The sequence below is a fragment of the Chionomys nivalis genome, chromosome 3 (genome assembly GCF_950005125.1).
Source record: "Chionomys nivalis chromosome 3, mChiNiv1.1, whole genome shotgun sequence".
NCBI classification, from domain to species: domain Eukaryota; kingdom Metazoa; phylum Chordata; class Mammalia; order Rodentia; family Cricetidae; genus Chionomys; species Chionomys nivalis.
In genome coordinates this window covers 99,542,863-99,560,143 of record NC_080088.1, presented here as the reverse complement: position 1 = coordinate 99,560,143, position 17,281 = coordinate 99,542,863, and the positions used below count along the sequence as shown (strand labels likewise).

The window sequence follows — 17,281 nt, the reverse complement described above, 5'->3', positions numbered from 1 at the left end:
CCCAGGACCCACATGACAACTCACAAGAGTCTAACTCCAGCTCCAGGGGACCCAACACCCTCCTCTGTACCCATTCAAGACATGCATGTGCTGCACATATGTGCATGCAAGCAAAACACTCGCATGTCTGAAATAATACTTTAAAAAGTAATCCTTCCACCAGGAAAGCTGAGGCAGGAGAATGGCCACTAATCAGAGGTCAGGCTGGGCTGCAGAGCAATAATATTCAGTTTCAAAAAACCAAACAAGTGAAAATAAAACGAAACAAAATGAAGTAGAATACAATTAAATAAAATATGATAAGATGACACAAACGTCCTTTACTAGAGACATCCTCCTTGATCTCGCCCTTCTCGCCTTCCTCGCCCGTCAAACGCGGTCTCTTGCAACCACAGCGGCCTCTAGCGGCCAGTGCGTGGCTACGCTGCACTCTCTGCGCAGGCGCGGGAAGAGACCGCCTCCCACTCCCACTTCCGCTCCCCTCCCAGGGTTGCCCGGAAACCGGGGCCGAGACTTCCGTGAAAACGTCACGGGGCGGAGCCTCGGGTGGCGGGAAGAGCCGGCGTAGGAATGGAGGTGCAGGAGAGCGGTTGTGGCGCGGCCGAGAGTGGGGCGCCGGAGCCCTCGGCTGTCCTCAGCAAGACCGCGGGCGGCGCCGGCCACTACGAACTGCCGTGGTGAGCGCGCGGCCGTAGTAACGCGCGCGGAGAGGTGATGGCGAGTGAGGGCGGGCCGAACTCCCGGGACCCGGCTGCAGGCTGTGTTTGGGGGAGAAACACCGAAGCTGCGACCCCGGGAGTTCTCTTTTTGAAACTGGATTTCTTTTTTAGTCTTTTTCCCTCCCTTGTGTCAGGGTCTTGTATGACCCAGGCTGGGCTCTAACCTACTGTGTAGCACAGGATAACTTTGAATTGCTGCTCCTTCTGCCCCCGTGGGATGACAGGCGTGCTGGGGATGGAACACAGGGCCTTGTGGATGCTAAGCACGCACTCGGTCCCATTCTCAGCCCTGAGTTCCGTTAGGCAGCCCAAGCTGTTCTTGAACTTTCAGCAGTCCTTCTGCCTCCGTTTCCCAAGTACTGGAATGACAGATGTGAGCTACCAGGCAAATACAGAGGTTTTTAATTTATTGAAGTTGAGGGATGTATGGCTCAGAGCTCACCTAAGTGGTGATGCTTGGACTGACCAATAGTGCGTCATGTGTTTTTTTATTGTTTGTTTAAAATATCACCTAAAAAATTTACCAGCTCCACCTTTTTATTTTTCTTAAAATAGGCCTCACTACCCTAAGCTAGTTTTGAACTTCATACATAACCAAGAATGACCTTAAATTCTGAACCGACCGTCTCTTCCACCTAAGTACCAAGGCTGTAGGTGTGTGCTACCACCACTCCCAGTTTTTTGAGTTAGGTGTTTTTTTCTTGGACGAAAATTGATTGCAAGCCGGGCGGTGGTGGCGCACTCCTTTAATCCCAGCACTCGGGAGGCAGAGGTAGGCGGATCTCTGAGTTCGAGACCAGCCTGGTCTACAGAGCTAGTTCCAGGACAGGCTCCAAAGCCACAGAGAAACCCTGTCTCGAAAAACAAAAAAAAAAAAAGGAAAATTGATTGCAGACATTTGTACAAAAGCACATAATGTTCTGGCCCTACCACTGGCACTTTTCTTTATCAAATGTAGGGTCTGTGGTGGCACCAGACAGCAGAGTGATCCCTTAGCTCTCTGAAGTATCTGGACTATGTTCCACCTTCCCAATGCTGCGGCCTTTGAATACAGTTCCTCATGCTTTGGTGACCCCCCCATCATAACATTATTTTCATTGCTACTTCATAACTGTAATTTTGCTACTGTTCCGAATTGTAATGTAAATATCTGTTTTCCAATGGTCTTAGGTGGCGCCTGTGAAAGGGTCGTTTGACAATCCCCAAGAGGTCATGACCTACAGGTTGAGAACCATTGATCTAGAATAATACTAGGAGAAATATTACAAAAGCTGGAAATGTGGCTCGGTGGCAGAATTCTTGCCTGGCATTTTCAGGGCCTAGAGTTCTATCCCCAGCACTCAAAAAGAAAAAAAGGCGCACATTGAGCCTGGCAGTGGTGGCGCACGCCTTTAATCCCAGCACTCGGGAGGCAGAGGCAGGCGGATCTCTGTGAGTTTGAGACCAGCCTGGATTACAAGAGCTAGTTCCAGGACAGGAACCAAAACCACAGAGAAACCCTGTCTCAAAAAACCAAAAGAAAAAAAGGCGCACATTGCATGTAATTTAGCATTGTCCGGTCGCCACAGTAATGAGTAAAAAGGAAATCGGTGTCCAAATGGAGTAGCATGCATCTGTTAGGTCACTGTCAGCAGATGGCTCGTGATGAGGGTGCTTGTAGCCAAGGCTGACAACCTGAGTTTAGTCCCTGGACTCTACAGGTTGGAAGGAAAGAACTGATTCCCAAGTTGCTCTCTGACCCCGACACCTGTGCTGTTGCACACACAATTTAAACGTGTGTGTATGTATGTGTGTATGTGTGTATGCTTAAAGAAAACAACAGAGGGGGCTGGAGAGATGGCTCAGTGGTTAAGAGCACTGGCTGCTCTTCCAGAGGACCTGAGTTCAATTCCCAGCACCCACATGGCAGTTCACAACTGTCTGTAACTCCAGTTCCAGGGCATCTGACCCTCACACCAATAAACATAAAATTAAAAAAAAAAAAAAAAAAAAAAGAACAGAAAGCACTCCGGAGGCGGATCTCTGAGTTCAAGGCCAGCCCGGTCTACACAGGGAGTTCCAGTCTGGCAAGGACTACCCTCTGAAAACAGAGAAATGAGATCAACAGAATATAATAAAGAGCACAGGAAACGTCGATGGTCAGATCATTGTAAATCTGCCATATCTGTGCCCAGAGCTGGAAAAGGTCATTTTCTCTCTTAACATTGCTCGTTTATTTAAAAGGCAGAACTTAGCGGTCAGGAGGCTGTGATAGGAGGGTCATGGGTTCCAGGCCATCTGGAGATGTGGCCCAGTTGATAGGGCCCTTATCTGCCATTCAGAAAACCCACATTTCCATCCCCAGCACCTCATAAACTGGATGTGGTGAAGCCTGTAATCCTAGGACTGGGGAGGATTACAGGGAAGATTATTTTATGTCTGTGGGCATATGCAGTGCCCTCAGAGGTTGAGGAGAGGGAGTTAGAACCCTGGGAACTGGAGTCTCTTAACCACTGAGCCATATCTCCATCTCTAAACAATATTTTAATGAAGTGTCCAAGTGCCATTTCAGAATTGCTTAAGAACTGCTCACACAGCTGGGCGGTGGTGGCGCACGCCTTTAATCCCAGCACTCGGGAGGCAGAGGCAGGCGGATCTCTGTGAGTTTGAGGCCAGCCTGGTCTACAAGAGCTAGTTCCGAGACAGGCACCAAAGCTACAGAGAAACCCTGTCTCGAAAAACAAAAACAAAAACAAACAAACAAAAAAACTGCTCACACATGGCCAGGCTGTGGTGGCGCACGCCTTTAATCCCAGTACTCCAGAGGCAGAGGCAGATGGATCTCTGAGCTTGAGACCAGCCTGATCTACAGAATGAGTTCCTAGGACAGCCAAGGCTACAGAGAGTACAGAGAGAACGGAGAAACCCTATCTCGGGGTGGGGAGTGGAGGACGAACTAACTGTCCACTCAGACTTCCCAGTCACGGCCCTAAACCACCAGGTGCTGCTTGAGGGCGGCAAGAGTAGGCCAGCTGGAACAATGACAAGCTGAGGGGCAGCACAGTCTGCCCGGCGCAGCAGAGACCTGGGGATGCAGCACTTACATCATTGCTGTGACGGAAGTGTGTGTGCACGGGTCCATCGCTGTGCACTCGACAGTGTCTGCAAGTGGTGTGCAGCAGAGCTGGGTAGACGGAAACCACAGCTTACTGTGAGGTTCCGCTGTGTGGTGGACAGGCCAGGAGCCAGTTCATATCAGAGGGTCTCTTGTTATCTTTGTTTGTTTAAAGCTTTTTCTTTTTGCATTTCTTTATTGAGAGGATGGGGGAGGAGGGGGGGGCGGTCTTGCACCTGTGTGGAGGTCGGAGACCAACTTCTAGGATTCTCTTCTACCATGTGGGTTCCAGGGATTGAACTCAAGTGGTCAGACCCATTAGCAAGCACCTTTACCACTGAGCCATCTTGTTGGCTTCTTTTTTGGTCTTGTTTTTGGGGTTTTTGTTTTGTTTTGGTTTTTTGAGACAGGGTTTCTCTGTTTATCCCTGGCTCTCCAGAACTCACTTTGTAAACCAGGCTGACCTTGAACTCACAGAGGTGCGCCACCATTGCCTGACTCCCCCCTCCCCTTTGGGATTCATTTTATTTTGTGTGTGGGGGTGTTGTCTGTGTGTCTGTCTGAACATTGTGTGCGTGTAGTACGTGAAGACACCAGGAGAGGGCATTACGTCTCTTATGATTACAGTTCCAGGAGGTTGTGAGCCACTATGTGGATGCTAGAAGTCAAACCCAGGTCTTCTGTGTCAGTAAGTGCCTCTAACCACTGAGTCATTTCTCCAGCACATTCTTTTTTAACTTATTGAAAATCTCTCTCTGCTTCCATCCCCAACATACCTGGGATTGCAGGTATCTGCCACCATGCCTGGAAGGTTTTTTAATTTTTTTTTTTTTGATATACATTGGTGTTTTGCCTGCCTGTATGTTTGTGCAAAGGTGTCAGATGCCCTGGAATTGGAATTACAGTTGTGAGCCGCCATGTGGGTGCTGGGAGTTGAACCTGGGTCCTTTGGAAGAGCAGTCAGTGTTCTCATCCACTGAGCCGGCTCTCCAGCCCATGGTTGTTTGTTTATTTCGTGACTGTATGTGCCATGCAACAGTCCCACAGTGCACGTGGGCCTCACTTCTCTTCCTCCACCAGGTTCTGGGGCTTAAACTAAGGCTGACTAGCTTTCCTGTGACTGCCTTTATTCGCTGAGCCATCTTGTCGGCTTTTTAGTTCTTCATTTTTGAGGCAGTTTGTGTATGTGTTAGCCTGGATCTCGGGGGTCTTCCTGGCACGGCCTTCCTGGGTTGGCATGACAGGTAACAAGGTCCCACCCTGCCAGAATTTGCAGGGTTGCCCTTTCTTGTCAGATCCTCTAGTTACTGAGAGGATAACCATGACAATATTTGCTTTTTCCTAAAACAGGGTTGAAAAATACAGACCAATAAAGCTGAATGAAATAGTCGGCAATGAAGACACAGTGAGCAGGCTGGAGGTAAGGACTCTAACCGCTTCCAACATCACATGTGGATCTGACTAGCTAGTGGCGATTGGAGAAAGATGGCCGAGATGGGGAAGGAGGGTGACATCACCTATTCCTTGCTGGGGTGACAAAGGTGATGGTGAGCAGAACTTACATCAGGAAGGGTTAGCTTAATTTGGCTTTAGCTTACAGTCTAAGGTCACAGTCCATTCTTGGGGAAGGCGTGGCGGCAGAGATGTGAGGCAGGTGGTCATGCTGCATCCACCGACCGGAAGCAGGGAGGTGGGTGATACTGCTCACTTAGCCCACTTCTTCCTTTTCACTGAGTCCGGGACCCCAGCCCATGGGACGATGCCACCTGCATTTAGGGTGGATCTTCCTGCCTCAGTGGAGGGCAGAGTTGGTTCCCTCCTGCCCCCTGTGGGCCTGATGAAGGATGACAAACAGCTTGTTAGCCTTTGCAGGCACCTTATCTGCTGAGCCAGTTTGCTTTCTTGGTATTGTTGTTGGTTTGGGGTTTTGTTACTGTCTTTTGTTTGGTTTTTTTGATCATACTACCCATTATGTAGCCCTGATTGTCCTGAAACTTTCTATGAAGACCAGGCTCGCTTCTAACTCACAGAGATCCGCCCGCCTCTGCCTCCCAAGTGCTGGGATTAAACGAGTGTGCCACCACACCTGAGCTATTTATTTGTCTTCAAGACAGAGGTTTTTGTTTGTTTGGTTGGTTGTTGTTTTTTTTTTTTTTTGGTTTTTGTTTGGGTTTTTGGGGTTTTTTTTTGGTTTTTTTTGGTTTTTCGAGACAGGGTTTCTCTGTGGTTTTGGAGTCTGTCCTGGAACTAGCTCTTGTAGACCAGGCTGGTCTCGAACTCACAGAGATCCGCCTGCCTCTGCCTCCTAAGTGCTGGGATTAAAGGCGTGCGCCACCACCGCCCGGCAAGACAGAGCTTTGATGTGTAGCTTAAGCTGGCCTTAAATTCACTCAACCTTGGACAGGCACCAAAGCTACAGAGAAACCTTGTCTCGAAAAAAACAAAACAAAACAAAAAATTTCGCTCAACCTCCCTGGTGTTGAGATCAGAGGCATGTAGCCACACTTAACTTAATGAACCTCTTTTACCTAGGTCTTTGCAAAAGAAGGCAATGTGCCCAATATCATCATCGCTGTGAGTACCTGGGCCTGGTCCCCTGGACATCTTGCATCCCATGTCCACTCCCTCCCCAGGGAGACCCACACGTCCCTGGTTGAGTTGTTGGAGAATCAGGGGAGCAAGTGCCAACAGTGGGAATTGTGGGAGCAGCAGGATCTACATGGGAACCCTTTAATTAATCAATTAATTTTTATGTGTATGGGTGTTTTGCCTTCATCTGTGTTTGTGCACCATGGGCGTGTCTGGTTCCCTGGGAGATGGGGTAGTGATAATATATCCCTTGGAACTGGAGTTACAGCCGGTTTGGGGCATTGGGAATGGAAGCCAGTGCTCTTAACTGCTGAGGCATCTCTCCAGCCTCTGGGTTTTCCCTGCATGAAGCAGAGAGCTCTCACCCACAGGGTCCCCCAGGAACCGGCAAAACGACCAGCATCCTCTGCTTGGCTAGAGCACTGCTGGGCCCGGCGCTGAAGGATGCAGTTCTGGAGCTCAATGCATCAAATGACAGGTACAGTGGTAGGGGAGGTGGAGGCCTCCTGTTGTACCTGAGTCTAGAGGCTCCACTTGGTTCTAGCTCGTGCCTGGTGCTTGCTTCACTGGCTCCACGCTTATCGGGGAATCATTGCCTTGTCTGAGTGTCTGAGGAGCACCTGCAGGGTTCCTCGTTTTGATGAAAATGTTAAAAAAAATACTTTTTAAAATTTGTTTTTATTGCTGCTTATTTATTGTGGGGAGGGACATATGCCACAATGTACATGTGGAGGTCAGAGGACACCTTGCTGGGGAGCTGGTTCCCTCCTTCCACAAAGTGGATCCTAAGAATCAAACTCAGGTTGTGAGGGTTGGTGGTAAGAACCATCCCTCCAACCGTGTCCTCTGTGTGCGCGTGTGTGCGTGCATGCATGAGGATCAGGGCATAATCATGTGGAATTTTTTTTCCCTTCTACCTTTATGTGGGTTCTGTGGATGGAACTCTGGTTGTCAGTCTTGCCTGGTCTGCCAGCAGGTGGCTTTACCCATTGTGCCATCTCACCAGCCCTGAAACCACTTTCAAATGTCAACTTCAGTCATTAATATGTTCGTGTGCAACAGCTTTCTGGCCCTGCAAAACTGAAACTGCCCTCATGTGCCTCCCCATTTCCCTTCTGCAGCCCCGGCAGCCACAGCCCACCTTCTGGTCTGTGTATTTGACTGTTAGCTCATGTTCCCAGGTTAGAATGGGGCTACTCGGAGAATTTACAAGCCCCTTGTGAGCTTGGGGTGGTCTGTGGGAAATCCCAGCATGGGGAAGGGTAAGGCAGGTGGATTCTGAGTACCAGGTCTGCTCAGGTGCTATATAAAGATCCTCTTTCAAAAAATAATGGGGCTGGAGAGGTTGCTCAGCAGTTAAAAACAAGTGGTGCACACCTTTGATCCTAGCACTGGGGAGGCAGAGGCAGGCAAATCTCTGGTTTGAGGCCAGCCTGGTCTACAGAGCAAGTCGCAGGACAGCCAGGGTACACAGAGAAACCCCGACTTGAAAACCGAACGAAGAAAAGGAACGTGCATGGGCTGGAGAGATGGCTCAGTGGTTAAGAGCACCGCCTGCTCTTCCAAAGGTCCTGAGTTCAATTCCCAGCAACCACATGGTGGCTCACAACCGTCTGTAATGGGATCTGGTGCCCTCTTCTGGCCTGCAGGCAGAGTACTGAGAATAATGTATGCATAATAAATAAATAATTTTTAAAAAAAGAAAAGGAACGTGCTGCCCTTACCCAGAGTTTCCTTGTACCCACGTCAGCCAATTCACAACTGCTCAGAACTCCAACTCCAAGGCTTCTGACACCTGGTCTCTATAGGTACCCACCTGCACGTGCCCTGCATCTGCACAGACACATTAAAAAAATAAAATAGGACCAGAGATAGCTCAGTGGATAAACACCTTCGCTGTGCCAGCTTGAGAGCACTGGTTCTGCCCATATAACTCAAAAGCGAAGGCGAGAACTGGGTCTTTAAAGTTGTCTTCTGACCATATGTGTTGTGGGGGCTGTGTTCCTGCCACCCAGCTCCCCGCCGCCTGGCTAGCTTATGCCCCGAAATAACAACACACAAACTGTATTCTTTTAAACACTGCCTGGCCCATTATATCCAGCCTCTTCTAGGCTAATTCTCATATCCCGATCAACCCATCTCTAATAATCTGTGTAGCACCAGTCTTACTGGGAAAGATTCAGCGTGTCTGACTTGGCGGCTTGCTTCATCATGTCTGACTCTGAGAGGAGCTGCCCTGCATCTGAGCTCACTTCCTCTTCCTCCCAGCATTCTGTTCTGTTTACTCCACCCACCTAAAAGCTGGCCAATCAAATGGGCCAAGGCAGTTTGTTTATTGACAAATGACCTTCCTCCATCACATATGCATCCGCATGTGCACACACACACACACACGAACCCCTCCCCATGATAAAAAAAGGTCCTCTATTTGTGACACATGCCTTCTTCCTGTTTTTCAGGGGGATTGATGTGGTGAGGAATAAAATCAAAATGTTCGCCCAGCAGAAAGTCACCCTTCCCAAGGGTCGACACAAGATCATCATTTTGGATGAAGCAGACAGGTGCGGGCTGGAGATGGGGGTTCCCAAGTAGCTCAGGCTGGCCTCGGTTTTCCAGTCCTCCTGCTTCTGCCTTCCGAACAACAGGGATTGTGGGCCATGCCCCAGACCTGGCACCCACTGCCCTCTTATGCTTGCCTCAGCATGACAGACGGTGCTCAGCAGGCCCTCAGGAGGACCATGGAAATCTACTCCAAGACAACCCGCTTCGCTCTGGCTTGTAATGCTTCAGACAAAATCATAGGTGAGCATGCCACCTGGGTCACTATCGAGTGAGGCGTCTTTTTTTGTTGTTGTTGTTTTTAAGATTATTTATTTTGCGAGGTGGTAATGACACACGTCTTTAATCCCAGCACTCAGGAGGCAGAGGCAGGCGGATCTCTGTGAGTTCGAAGTCTACAGAGCTAGTGTCAGGGTAGGCTCCAAAGCTACACAGAGAAATCCTGTCTCGGAGAAAAAAAAAGGAAAAAAAAGATTTGTTTATGTATGTGAGTGTTCTGAGGCATCAGATTCCACTATAGATGGCTGTGAGCCACCATGTGGTTGCTAGGAATTGAACTTAGGACCTCTGGAAGAGCAGCCAGTGCTCTTAACCTCTGAGCCATCTCTCCAGCCTGAGACTCCCTTTTTACTTATTTACTCTTTTTTGTTTGTTTGTTTTTCGAGACAGAGTTTTTCCCACTTTACTTTTTATTCTGAGACCTGGTCTTCCCTTACCCGGGCTGGCCTTGAACTTACTTTATAGCCCAGGAATTCATTAAACCTACAGTTCTCTTGCCTCGGCATCCTGAGTTGTTGGGGTGACAGACCTGAGCCACTCCGCCCGTCTTGAACACTCTGGTTGTTCGTGTGCTGCAGCCCCTGGCATCGCCTCCACCCCACACAGTGCCTCCCTATGGGGCCCTATGTCCTTGAGCCCAGCTACTGCCCACAGCACTGGTCTGCCTGTCAGGCTGGTCTCACATCTCCCGTCACCTACTGCGTGAGTCATTCCGTCGCCATATTGTGTGTTCTCTCTGTCACAGCAGTGGGGGCTTTTCTGTCCCACTTCCCCCTCTGCACCCAAGTGTGCGTGTGTGGTCATACATAGGTTTGTTACCACACTCCTTTTCCATACCAGCTCACGACTGCCTAGGTGGGCGAATTGCTTAATGTGACAGGACCCCTCCCACACACACATACAGCGTTTATTTTAGAATTATTTTGTGTGTATGTGTGTGTGTGCACATGTTGGGGCCGTGTGTCTGTGTATAGATGTCAGAGAATAATTTGTAAAGTCAGTTATTATCTTTATGGGTCCCAGAACTGAACTCAGGTTGTCAGTCTTAGTAGCAAGCATCTTTATCCACTAAGCCATCTTGCTAGACTCCTGTCCTTTTTTATTGTTGGTGTTTGTGTTTGTTGTGTTTTTGAGCCAGAGTCTCAAGTAGCACAGGCTAACCTTAAATTGACCAAGGTTGACCTTAAACTCTTGATCCTCTTGTCCCTACTTCCCTATGTAATCCCAAGTGTTGGGGTTATAGGCAGACACCTTCGTCCCTTGTTCCCCTGTGGAGAGTCAAAGAGCTTGGGGTTTCCTTCCAGTCTGACCAAATTGATCTTTCCTGAAGGGCCCACCCATCACACTGTGACTCCAGATACCCCTAACTCCTTGTGGGGAGGGGAGGCTTGTATGTTTGGTGGTGTCTGTCCTGAGGCCTACTTTCTCTCCATAAACAGGACCTGGGTGTTGCTAACTCAGGTCTCTTTCCTTTTTTTTCCCAACAGTTAAAGGCAGGCGTTTTGGGGGGTAAGGAAACACACACACAGCACATGCACAGAGAAGAAGACCCTCCACAGAGCAGGGGGGCAGGACCAGGAAGGCCAACCATCCAGCCTCTTTGCTTCTTATCTGATAATTTGACACTTGGTTCTAGTCAGCTCTGTCCTGATAAGCAGCAGGCCTTGCCAGGGAGCACTCACTGTGCTGTCTCTGTCCAGAGCCCATCCAGTCACGCTGTGCGGTACTCCGCTACACCAAGCTCACTGATGCTCAGGTCCTCACCAGGCTCATGAATGTCATCGAGAAGGAAAACGTGCCATACACAGATGATGGCCTGGAAGCCATTATCTTCACAGCCCAAGGGGACATGCGCCAGGTTGGTGGGTGACTTGCTGCCTGTCTTGGTTAGGGTTTCTGTTGCTGTGATGAAACACCATGACCAAAATAAGCTGGGGAGGAAAGGGTTTATTGGGCTTATACTTTCATATTGCTGTTCCTCACCGGAGGAAGATAGGGCAGGAACTCGAGCAGTGCAGGGGCTGATGTAGAGGCCATGGAGGGGAGCTGCTTACTGGCTTGTTCCCCATGGCATCTCAGCCTGCTTTCTTACAGTGCCGAGGACCACCAGCATGGGCTGGGCCCTCCCCATCAAACACTAGTTAAGAAAATGGCTTACAGCTGGATTTCATGAAGGATCTCAGTTGAGGGTCCCACCTTTCAGATAACTCTAGTGTGTGTGTCAAGAACAGCCAGGACACTACTGCCCTTTCGAGCTGAGGTTGAGGAGTGAGTGTTGTACCAGGTCTGGGGGTGGGCGTCGGCTCTCTGAGAGGCAGGGCTGGGAAAGACATAGTCGCCCTTGTCGCGTCCCTTGCCCTCTCCAGGCATTGAACAACCTGCAGTCAACCTTCTCGGGATTCGGCTATATCAACAGCGAGAATGTGTTCAAGGTATCAGGGCTGGGGGCTGCTCTACAACAATGGGCCACACGGCCATGCTCATTCTTCCCACCACAGCTTTGTCTCTCGTGCCCAAGGGACCAGTGCGAGGGTCTGGGGGGGGGGTTCCACATGTGAGTGGTGCCAGATGGGCAGATCCACGCTAGCCTGCAGCAGTCTTCCTTGATTCCCCCCTCACCACCTCCCCACAGAGCTCCCCTGTGCTGTGGGCTGGGCTCTGGTTTCTCCTCCCCTCCCGTCTTCTGTTCCCCCCCTTTTCCCTCCCGTCCCCTCCCACTCTCTTTTCTTGACAGAGCCTGTGGCCCAGGCTGTGTACCCAGGCTGGCCTTGAACCTCCACCTCCCACATCTGGAATTACAAGCATGCACTACCATCTCCAACTTATTCATTTTAGAGACAGGTCTCAATATATAGCCCATACTGGCCTTGAATTGAGATCCTCTGGGGTGTTTTGGGTATTGTTTTGGTTTGGTTCGGTTTCTTCTGAGACAGAGTTTGTGCCACCCTCACTCAGCTCTTCCTGAGTTCTAGGATACAGGTGTGTGTCACATTGCACAGCTCCTAGGATACAGGCGTGTGTCACTATGCACAGCACCTAGGATACAGATGTGTGTCACTATGCACAGCACCTAGGATACAGGCGTGTGTCACTATGCACAGCTCCTAGGATACAGGCGTGTGTCACTATGCACAGCTCCTAGGATACAGGCGTGTGTCACTATGCACAGCTCCTAGGATACAGGCGTGTGTCACTATGCACAGCTCCATGCCATTAATGCCACCCAAGAAGAGAGTCTTTGGGGGCCTTTGCCTGCTTTGTGGTTCATTCATTTCGGATATGAGAAATGTAGCTATGGCATCAGGAGCTGCCATATTTGGGGGTGTCTGTGGAAGTGAGAAGAGTTCCCAAATCCTATTCCAGTTGTTGGAGAGCTGGCGCTGACTAGTCCATGGGGCCTCATGCTGCCTCTTCTGGTGTTTGCTCAGGTCTGTGATGAGCCCCACCCCCTGCTGGTGAAGGAGATGATCCAGCACTGCGTGGATGCCAACATCGATGAGGCTTATAAGGTGGGCCTCTTGTTCCACCTGACTTCCATGGTGGCACCAGGACTCCGCATCACTGCCCTTGACCCTTAAAATCACTCTCGGCTTCGGGTGGACTTTTCTTTGCTTGTCACTCAGAACCTGACAGAAGCAACTCAGCAGCGGCAGACTTTACTCGAATCTGCTTGGAGAGCCTGCAGCCCATCATGGCGGGAGGCATGGCAGCTTGTGGTTCTGGGGGCTGGGGCTAACACACTTTCCTTTTTTTTTTTAAATCTGCATGTCAGCTTCTAGTCCAGTTGACTAGGGGCAGGGCAGGGTTGGGCAGGGAAACAGGAACAGACAGAGGCTGGTTACTGAAGGAAGAACAAAGCTAATCCTAACACTACCAGAATCCACCCCAAGCTGCCAAAGCTCAATGGACTATCTCTAGACACAGCCCCAGGCTGGGGGAAGAGGACTGGGAGGGAGGGGAGACACAGGGCTAATGGAATCCTGCCCTGCTTAGGTCGTCTGGTCCTTACTGAGCCTGGAAGAGCCAGCGGTAAGGAATTCCCCCTGGAAAGCTCTGGGTAGAGACATGATGTAGGCAGGATGTCAGACCATTGTGCCCATAGTTGAGGACAGGCACCTGCTGGGAAAGCGGGCTAACTTACCTGCATGATCAGAGGGCTGGGTGACACAAGGCATCCATTGGGCCACCAGCACCTCCATAAGGTTCAGATGTTCCTCAGAGCCTCATGGGTCACCCGGGCCAAGCTGATGGTGATGGGCTAGGACCACTGTGGGACCAACTCCATCTCCCTTCCCTGGTCACGGTGTTCAGAGCCTGTTGGGTCTTTCATCCAGATTCTTGCTCACCTGTGGCACCTGGGCTACTCACCAGAGGACGTCATCGGCAACATTTTCCGAGTGTGTAAAACCTTTCCGATGGCCGAATACTTAAAACTGGAATTCATTAAGGTTAGTCAGAGCTCAGGAATACCTTGTGTGCTTTTGCTACCTCTTGAGTCTAGTGGCTTCTTGCTTTATTTTTAGACAAGGCCTTACAGTGTAGCTCAAGCTGGGGCTACAGGCATGAGCTACCACACTACCGTGCATTGGCCTCTTCAGTGCATAGTGCCTTCCAGCTCTGCTGTAACGTGCCCATTGCCTGGCCCTTATCACTGAGCAGTATTCTGCTGTGTGGCTGTGTCCTGGTCACTTGTTCTCTAGGAAAGGCATTTGTAACTAAAATCTGCATGCTGGCACGCATGAGATAGCATGGCTGCCAAGTTCTTGTTCTACATAGTTGGGTTCCCAGGTGTGAGACCACCAACTCAGATACGTGTACATTTAACTTTGGTTAATGAATTTGACCAGAGCCGGGCGGTAGTGACGCACGCCTTGAATCCCAGCACTTGGGAGGCGGAGGCAGGTGGATCTCTGAGTTTGAGGCCAGCCTGGTCTACAAAGTGAGTTTCAGGGCTACACAGAGAAACCCTGTCTCGAAAAACAAAACAACAAAAAAGAATTTGACAGGGGATGGCTCAGTTGGGAGAGTGCACACCTTGAGCCCTGCATAAGATGCGTGCTGCTAGGTGTGGTGGTGCTCACCCTCAGTGCTCTGCAGTGAGACTTGGTTTCAAAACAGCAACAGCACAAGTAACTGGGTGTCCTTTTGCCTGCCTATAGTTCCATACCTTGGAGGTAGAGGCAAGAGACTCAGAAGCTCAGGGCTATCCTCGGCTACATAGGGGCTTTAAAATTGGCCTGGCCTATGTGAGACCCTAGCAGACTGAGGCTGTAGCTCAGTGCTGGAAGCCCTGGGTTTGCTCCCTTTGCCTGGAACACCCTTTTCCAGCATGAGCTAAACTTGAGTGAAGCCAGGTTCATCCTCTTACTGTGATGCATTTTGAGGTCATTGTGTGTGTTTTGAACCAACCACAGTTTAGATAGAAAGGAGCCCACACTTGCGGCTAACCCACCGGTTCCTTGAACTTGTGTTTCAGGAGATTGGATACACTCACATGAAAGTGGCGGAAGGTGTGAACTCCTTGCTGCAGATGGCTGGGCTCCTGGCCAGGCTGTGTCAGAAGACCATGGCTCCAGTAGCCAGTTGAGATGAAATGAGGAGGGTCCTTGTCACTGAGACACCAATGGTCCAGCTGTCCAGTCGTGGAAGATGTGCCCAAGACATCATTAGAACATGCTCATTTCGCTTCTTTTTCCGGGAGAACAGGGTCTCTTGTAGCCCAGGCTGGCTTCAAACTCCTGCAGCTGTGCCTGACCTTGAACTGCTGATCCTCCTGCTTCTGCCTCCTGAATGCTGGGGATGGGACCTGAGCAAGCTGGCGGCTGTGTGACTGAGCTCTGAAGGGTTTCCACTTCTGCTCTTTTATCTGAATTCAGCTGCAGGCCTGATATGGGGCATGGCGGGAAGGTCCCCAACCTCCTCAGTCTCAGGAATTGGTCCTGCAATGCTTACTGCTTGAGGCCTTGAGGAAACCAGCGTCTTGCTTCAGCCTGTTGTACCCTGCTAGTAGAAACAGTGCCCACAGCCAGCGAGAACGCAGCAGGTGAAGTGCTGGCCGGGCACCTGACCACCTGTGTGCCATCTCCAGAGCCCACAAGAGGCAGGAGAGCTGACACCACAGAGACAGATGTTCTCAGAGTGCAGTGGCGCACACCTTTAGTCCTAGCGCTTGGAGACAGAGACTGGAGGATCTCTGCGAGTTCAAGGACTACATAGAGAGACTTGTCTCAATAAAAAATGTCATCTGGGTCCTGCATACATGCACACACAATAAGTAAAATTATAAAAATAAAATTTAAGAAATGAAGCCAAGTACAGTAGCACACCATAATTTTTCAAATTATTTAATGTGTATGAGTGATTTTTTTTTTTAAGGTTGATTTGTCTGTGTGTGTTGTGCTTTATCTGTGCACTGTGTGCATGCAGTACCCATGAAGGCCAGAAGAGGGCATTGAATCCCTTGGGACTGAAGTTGCAAATACTTGTAGACCTCCATATTGGGTGCTCGGAATTAAACCCAGGGCCTCTGTAAGAATAACCAGAACTCTCTAACCACCTCCCCAGTCCCACAAACCTATAATGCCAAGCACTCCGGCTAAGTTCAGACTAGCCCCTGTTAAAGTGAGTCCAGGCCAGCCTGAAAAACGTAAGAGCCTCCTGTGTCAGTGTCTAATGATTGGGTTCTAGGTGTTTCTTCTAATATACTAACTTACAGCATTTTTCCTCTCAGAATGAATTTGTGGTATCCTGGGGGAAGGGGCTGCACATGAAGTGCACAGCCCATTCTCCAGAACCTCAGGGTCCTTTCTGTTGAGTAAGAACCTTGATCATAAACCAGGTGGTAGTGGTGGCACACACCTTTAATCCCAGCATTCGGGAGGCAGAGGCAGGTGGATCTCTATGAGTTCGAGGCCAGCCTAGTCTACAGTGTGAGTTCCAAGACAGCCAGGACTACACAGAGAAGCCTTGTCTCAAAAGAAAAAAGAAAAAAAAAACCTTAATCTTAATTTCTGGCAAAGATCTTTGCCAGAGCCTGGTGTGGTGGCACAGACCTATAGCATCTGTGATGCTGATGCAAAGGATTGCCATGAGTTCAATGCCAGCCAGGCTGGGTTACAGAGTGTGACTCATGACAAAAGGGTGCTGGCAAGATGGCTTAGCTTGTGAAGGTACCTGTCACACAAACCTGTTGACCTGAGTTTTGTCCCTGGAGCCCTCCTGAAGGTGGAAGGAGTCCCAGCATCACAGAGCTGGCCTCTGACCATGCCTGTACACACTAAGAAAGAGGGAGATGACTTGGTGGGTGATTGCTATGTTAGCATGAGAACCTAAGTTTGAATCCATAGCACCCAAGTAAAAGCCACCTGCAATGGTGGACAGCTATGATCCTCTTGCTGGCAAGTTGGAGACAGAGTACCTGGGGCTCCCTGGCCAGCAAGTCTACCCAATCAGCAAGCTACAAGTTCAACGACAGACACTTGTTCAGAAAACAGGAGCGATGTGGCTAGGGGTTGAGCCTGAACTAGGTTCCAGAGGACCCTAGCTGGGTTCCCAGCACTCAAGGGCAGCTGACAAAGGTCTGTATGAAGGTCCAAGTGCTCTGGTTCTTTCAGAACGCAACTGGCACCCACATGTGATATACCCACAGTGTTCTCAAACCACAAACCAGGTGTGCTGCTGCCTTTAGTCCCAGTACCCAGGAAGTGGAATCAGACGAATCTTAAGGCCAGCCTGATTTATATAGCAAGTTCCCGGCCAGCCAGGGCTACCTAGTGTGACTATCTTCAAAAAACCAAGAATGGCTGGGCGGTGGTGGCGCACGCCTTTAATCCCAGCACTCGGGAGGCAGAGGCAGGTGGATCTCTGTGAGTTCGAGGCCAGCCTGGTCTACAAGAGCTAGTTCCAGGACAGGAACCAAAAGCCACGGAGAAACCCTGTCTTGAAAAAAAAAAAAAAAAACCAAGAATGAAGAGCAACAGAGGCAGCCACTCAGCCCTGTGGACACGATAAACAAAGACAGATGTGGCAGGGCCTGCTCTTG

At 50.0% G+C, this 17,281-nt stretch overlaps 1 protein-coding gene across 1 annotated transcript; it reads left to right on the top strand.

Moving 5' to 3' along the window:
- Positions 1-545: 545 nt before the first annotated feature.
- Positions 546-15,535, top strand: Rfc2 (replication factor C subunit 2). The gene is made up of 11 exons (XM_057764511.1): positions 546-677; positions 5,164-5,233; positions 6,346-6,387; positions 6,774-6,880; positions 8,862-8,963; positions 9,104-9,204; positions 10,941-11,098; positions 11,607-11,672; positions 12,669-12,749; positions 13,575-13,688; positions 14,717-15,535. Exons 1-11 carry the CDS (start codon positions 571-573, stop codon positions 14,825-14,827), a joined length of 1,059 nt encoding a protein of 352 aa, XP_057620494.1. The 5' UTR covers positions 546-570; the 3' UTR covers positions 14,828-15,535.
- The last annotated feature ends 1,746 nt before the right edge of the window (positions 15,536-17,281 follow it).